Raw genomic sequence first — 6,752 nt, 5'->3', positions numbered from 1 at the left:
GTACTCATTGAGCGGTAAAATAAAAGTATTTATTGTGCAGTAAAGTAAAAGTATTTATTGAGCGGTAAAGTAAAAGTACTTATTGAGCGGTAAAGTAAAAGTACTTATTGAGCGGTAAAGTAAAATTACTTATTGAGCGGTAAAGTAAAAGTATTTATTGTGCAGTAAAGTAAAAGTACTTATTGAGCGGTAAAGTAAAAGTACTTATTGAGCGGTAAAGTAAAAGTATTTATTGTGCAGTAAAGTAAAAGTACTCATTGAGCGGTAAAGTAAAACTATTTATTGTGCAGTAAAGTAAAAGTACTCATTGTGCGGTAAAGTAAAAGTATTTATTGTGCAGTAAAGTAAAAGTACTCATTGTGCGGTAAAGTAAAAGTACTTATTGAGCGGTAAAGTAAAAGTACTTATTGAGCGGTAAAGTAAAAGTACTTATTGAGCGGTAAAGTAAAAGTACTTATTGTGCAGTAAAGTACTTAGAACTACTCAGAACTGATGCTCTGTGGTGACATAATCATGATCATCGTCCAATCCCTGCTCAGCATGGGTGGGCGGGGTCATCCCCATGGAGACAGACAGGTGATTTCCTGCAGTCAGAGCAGGTGAGAAAGAAAATGGAGAATTTATCAACATTGGACACAAGAAGAGTCAGAGACAGCTGGTATTGATTGATTGATTGATTGATTGATTGATTCAGAGTGTTACCTGTGGGTCTGTGTCAATACAGAGACACCATGAGGACAGTGGAGATGACGTAGGGACAGAACACCACCAGGTAACGGACCACTGTGAACACCTGTAGGGGGGTTTCTGCAGACAGAAACATAAAAAATACTTATTTACCTGCAGAGACATGACTGGGAGCAGAAAAATATTATATATAGTAGAAAATACTTTGCAAGTTTTTACCTGACTTCATCACAGTCCTTCTGTGCCTGGTTACAGGTGGGTGGGAGCGTTGCCATGGAGACAGGTAGTCCATCTCCTGCAGTCAGAACAGGTGATGGTTTAAAAATATTAAAATCTGTTCTATAAGCGACACCAAAGTATTGTTATCTGATCACATTGGCAGATGAAGTGATCAGTTCAATGTTGGTAACAGGGAACTGATCAAAAGGAACGTTAATATTTTATAATATTAAATTGTAGAAACATTATAAAAGCAGAATGTGTCTGTAGGAAAAGGTTTTAAAATTACTTCTCAAACCTTTAAATTTAGTCATTTTCTGCTGTATTTTCTCATTAAATGACAAAAATTTTTAAAAAATCTTAAGAATTTTGTCTTTAAGTAAATTTGAGTATTTTTAAACATCAAAACAAAACTTTGCATTTTACAGGTAAAGAAAAGTTTTTCAGTATTTAAATACCTGCTGGAGGGAGGCGGGGTCTGCAGAAGAGCCCGTAGTTGGTTCAGGGGGCGGGGCTGTGGTTGTAGGTGTTCCTGCAGACAGAAGCCCACCTGGTCAGGTGAACATGTAGCTGAAATCAGAGTGTCAATCAAAGTGAAGCTGCTGACCTGTGACAGAGATCCAGCTGGGTGGAGACTCCCCATGGCCCCTGATGTTACACCTGTAGACGCCTTCATCGGCCTTGGAAACATGGAGGATGGTCACGTGACCCGTAGGCCGATCGATGATGAGGGAGCCGTGTTTATAGAAATCAGCTGGGAGGTCGGAGGATGTCTGGGTTCTACAGATCAGGGTGATGTTTTCTCCCTCCATTACAGGGAGGACAGGACTCTGCAGGATCACTGCTCCACCTCAACACAGAGACAAACTACAGCATTTCATCCATTTCCACACAGCTTCATCAATACTAACTCCACAGGCTCATCTTACCACTGACAGTGATGTTGATGCTCTGACTGGTTGCTCCCTCTCTGGACTCACACCAGTAAACTCCACTGTGCCAGGGCCCTGGCAGACCAATGGTGCAGGAAGAACCAGATGATGTTCCCCAGTCAGTTCCACACTGAGTCCTCTGTCGTCTGGTTGTGTTCCTCCTCAGGGTCCATCCAGCAGAGCTGTCGTCCTCCTCACAGCTCAGAGAGAAAGATTCTCTTTTAAAAAACTGGGACCTGCTGGGACTCAGAGTCAGACGAGCTGTGGGGAAGAACAGAAAAAAGAAACTACTGTTAGTTTTTCAGTTTAGTGTCGACTGATAAATATCGTATATATTAATACAATGAGATGTTATGTACCATTTGGCCTCTGTCCACACAGTGAAGTGTAAATTAATACTCAGGATGTGAGAGAAGACTCCCCCCCCCCCCCCAGGGCTTAAAATACAGCCTGATGGTTTACAGAGGCCAAATGACAAAAGTCTTGTCATCATTACAATAAATACAAACCTGTACCTGAGACTAAGCTGAGCTGGTTCCTGCCTGTTTCAGCAGATTGACGAAGTGTTGTTGTGGTTCTCCAGTTCTACTTTACAGCACATTTCACCATGTTCTCATCTTATAAAACTTTCTTAGTTTTCTAAGACTAAGAAAATACAAGAGTTGGTATGTTCCTGCCACCTCCAGCTCAGGGGAGGGATCCTGGCCCAGGTGGAGGACGGAGCGTGGGACTGACAGACGGGTCGGTGTACAGGTGCTAAAGCCTCCCAGGAGGAGGGAGCTTGACTGAAGAACAAACTCCCGACTAATGAATTCTGAGGCAAAGTGTTTAAAGACTGAAGCTTTTCTTAACAACAAGCAGCCTTTGGAAAACAAGTCCTGAGTTCTTAAAGAGGAAACGCTCCTTAAAACAGAGTTTAGCCCAGTAAAGCCCAGATGACATGAAACATCCAGAAACTACAGTCAGACCGGATCAGGTCTCATTACTGATAAACCCGACACCGGAACTTCTGCCTTCAAACACTTGGTCTCAGGATTCATTAGTTGGGATGGATGAATGGTATTTTCCCGTGAGAACATATTTATGAAAACCATATTCTGATAATAGAACCTGACAAATATCTCACATCTTTAATTTATCACAGAAGAAAAACCCTGATGTGGATTTTTTATCATCCTAAAACCCAAACTCAGCCAGAAGCAGAGACAGGAGGCGTTCACTGACCTTGGTCTGTCGTGCAGATCAGCACCGACACCACAACTGCAGAGAAATGAGAGTCAGGTTTTAGTGGAACAGAACAACTTTAGCACTAAATCCTCTCAGCATGTTCAGCTGCTTCTCTCTGTCCAAGTATCAGACCTAAAATCAGGTTTTAGAGAATGACTCTAGTTTCCACAGGAGAAAAAAACAGAACATCTGAACACACAGCTGACTCGTCCTCCTCTGCATTAAAGTCCTGATTTTCTCAACATCCTGATCTTCTCTTCACGTGTCACTGATCAATCAAATGCTCCTGGATCTGACCTTCATTGTTCTGCCACACAGCCCCGACCCACCACTGTTCTCACTGAGCTGGACCACAACACACTGGACTCACACATCAGACGCTGAAGACACGATGGACCCATCGCTCGTCTCATGAGATGAGACCAGACGCTCAGAGCTGGAAAGACTTAATGCAGGTTGGTGCAGCACAATGAAACAGTTTTGATGATGGGTGTTTATCAGGAAGTGCTTCTGTTTGCACCTTCACCGCTATTAATCTTGACCCTTGTCCTGGACTCAGACTGTGTCTGGTTTGTCATAAAAACCTCAGAGATTCAGTGAATGTGTTTGCAGACAGAGGGAGGAGACGTCATTCAGCAGGTTAACATCACTGACTGAGGAAAATCACTTCACTCACAGCTGCTCAGATACTTTAAAGTACAATCCTCAGGTTTTTGTACTTTACTTGAGTATTTACTGTTTGACTCTTCAACAGTTGGAGCAGCAGCTGCCAAAGTTCAGATCTTAGTCTTGTTTTTCTTGGCACAGGAGGCAGACACTCTCTGTACTTTTAAGGCTAGACCTAAAACCTTCCTCTTTGACAAAGCGTATAGTTAGGGCTGGCTTCAGGCAACCCTGAACCATCCCTTAGTTATGCTGCTATAGGCCTAGACCTGAACCATCCCTTAGTTATGCTGCTATAGGCCTAGACCTGAACCATCCCTTAGTTATGCTGCTATAGGCCTAGACCTGAACCATCCCTTAGTTATGCTGCTATAGGCCTAGACCTGAACCATCCCTTAGTTATGCTGCTATAGGCCTAGACCTGAACCATCCCTTAGTTATGCTGCTATAGGCCTAGACCTGAACCATCCCTTAGTTATGCTGCTATAGGCCTAGACCTGAACCATCCCTTAGTTAGTTATGCTGCTATAGGCCTAGACCTGAACCATCCCTTAGTTAGTTATGCTGCTATAGGCCTAGACCTGAACCTTCCCTTAGTTAGTTATGCTGCTATAGGCCTAGACCTGAACCATCCCTTAGTTATGCTGCTATAGGCCTAGACCTGAACCATCCCTTAGTTATGCTGCTATAGGCCTAGACCTGAACCATCCCTTAGTTATGCTGCTATAGGCCTAGACCTGAACCATCCCTTAGTTATGCTGCTATAGGCCTAGACCTGAACCATCCCTTAGTTATGCTGCTATAGGCCCAGACCTGAACCATCCCTTAGTTATGCTGCTATAGGCCCAGACCTGAACCATCCCTTAGTTATGCTGCTATAGGCCTAGACCTGAACCATCCCTTAGTTATGCTGCTATAGGCCCAGACTGCCCTGAGTGCACTGAGCTCCCCTAACAGTTCGAACAGAAAGCTTCTGTTCCCACAAACATGAAATGACATGATTACATATTTTGAATATGATATCCATATGGGTCTAAAGGTCCAAAATCCCAGCTGGACCTGGAGTGAGTCCAAACTGAGCCATTTTCTGTGCAGACCAACACAGTGAACTGTCTGTTGTTCAGTCTGTGACTTTTCCTGGAGCTGCTGTGACTCAGTGTCTGTGATGATGGAGCTGATTGTTCTGGAAACTTCACATTTCTCATTTTCTCCTTCTGGGACCTTAAAGTGGCAGCACGGTGGTTCAGTGGTCAGCACTGTTACATCTGCCTGTCACCCAGAGAGAGCTGGGATAGGCTCCAGCAGGTCCCTGGGACCCTGGTTAGGACTAAGGGGGTACAGATGATGGATGGATGGACCCTAAAATGACTGAAGCGTCTGTGCTGCCCCCTGCTGGTTGGTCCTGGTCACTGTGTCCACCATGTTCACATGAAGCTTTTATCCATATTACATGATAATATTTCAGACCATGACTCTGTGTGATGCTCCATCATGTATTAGCTACATGGAAATATGAAATACATCCCATAATGCACAGCATGATACATATATGAAGACGTTTATGTGAGGACTGACTGAGTGAAGACATGAGCTGTTGGTCCTGCAGAGATCATGACCCAGCCTGCAGGAACCTCCTCCACCTACAGACCCTGAGACAGAAAACAGGAGGAGGCTGTTTCTGCAGCTCATGTGAATCCACAGATTAAACCTGTTTCCTGTACAGACTCAGAGAATCAGCTGCCAGTGAAAACTTATTACAGACCGTCTGTGGATCAGTGGGACCAGACGACAGAAGAGAAAAAGAACAGTGGAACCATGTCCCTGCTCTTTGTTAGTGGACTCTGTCGAGTCGAGCTACCTCACTGGTTCCCATTTCCAGTTGTGTATAGACCTTATAGGTAAAATCCTCTCAGTGTCATGGCATCTTCAAGAACAACAACAGTCCTGTTAGAGAGTCAGGAGCATGTTGATACCAGATTATAACCAGTCATTATAATCATTAGCTCAGTGACAGACTTAGCAACCTGGGGCCCCAGGTGAACATGGGTATGGGGCCCTCAGCATCCAGGGCACTTTTAGTCATGGTTTTAACTTCTTCTCTTCACCTTCTTCATCCTCACAGAGCAAAGATCCACTTTATGACTGTTGGACATTCACACACCACATGAATCAGCTGTTATTGGTCCCTTTGTTCTCCAGCAGGATCTGTGATCATAGATGAAGACTGGACTTTCTCTCCTCCGGTTATTAACTGAAGTAACAACCAAACTAAAACATATTAGTTTCACAGGGGGAGCATATCTCAACAGACAAACTTACCAACCAAATGATGGTCCCAGTAGAAAGTCATCTTATGTTTTAGCACCAGTCACTGCACCTGAACTGTCAGGTTACAGGGAGCATGTTCTGATACTCAATACAATGATCAATACAATGATCAATACTTGATCAAACCTGTGGTAAAACATATGGTAACATGCAGACACATCTGGAGGAACCTGATCACAGAAAACACAGGTGTGTTCATGTGGTATAAACACTGAGCCCATTGAACAGGAACAAACAGCTACTGGCTAAAATGACGAAGAGACAAACAGTTTCATGATGTTTTAACTTTAAAGGTGAAAATGGTCTTAAAAGGTGCAGCAGCATAAGATCAGCTGGTCCCTCATCAGGCTGGAAAGTGTCGACATGTTTACGTGTCAATAAAAAGCTGAGACACTCACCATCAGCCGAACGAGGTGGTGACGTGACGATGGAGCCAGTATTGATCTTCTGGACTGAAGTGTCTCTGATCAGTTTCTTTGAAGGTGTCAGGACTTTAAAGGTCCGAGTCTCTGATCAGACTGAGGGTTTTGTTAGCGACATCATTATTATTGACGTCAGTGGTTAGAGTTACAGCCAGGGAAGGTGTGATCACACACTCACTCACACACCAGACAGAGACAGTCAGAGAGGGAGGTTGTGTGGGTCAAAGGTCAAAGGTCAGTGATATGGAGGAAGAGCCAAAAAGAGCTGGATCAT

The 6,752-nt window shown here is 43.8% G+C and overlaps 1 protein-coding gene across 1 annotated transcript; it reads right to left on the bottom strand.

Moving 5' to 3' along the window:
* Positions 1 to 564: 564 nt before the first annotated feature.
* LOC113125558 (Fc receptor-like B) lies at positions 565 to 5,811 on the bottom strand. The gene is made up of 9 exons (XM_026299080.1): positions 5,745 to 5,811; positions 5,519 to 5,569; positions 3,063 to 3,098; positions 1,836 to 2,099; positions 1,514 to 1,756; positions 1,365 to 1,438; positions 907 to 982; positions 703 to 807; positions 565 to 584 (listed from the first exon to the last, which is right to left on the bottom strand). Exons 1-8 carry the CDS (start codon positions 5,809 to 5,811, stop codon positions 716 to 718), a joined length of 903 nt encoding a protein of 300 aa, XP_026154865.1. The 3' UTR covers positions 565 to 584; positions 703 to 715.
* Positions 5,812 to 6,752: the final 941 nt, after the last annotated feature.

Source organism: Mastacembelus armatus, chromosome 18 (genome assembly GCF_900324485.2).
Source record: "Mastacembelus armatus chromosome 18, fMasArm1.2, whole genome shotgun sequence".
In the NCBI taxonomy this organism is placed as follows: Eukaryota; Metazoa; Chordata; class Actinopteri; order Synbranchiformes; family Mastacembelidae; genus Mastacembelus; species Mastacembelus armatus.
This window is presented reverse-complemented; position numbering and strand designations above follow the sequence as displayed.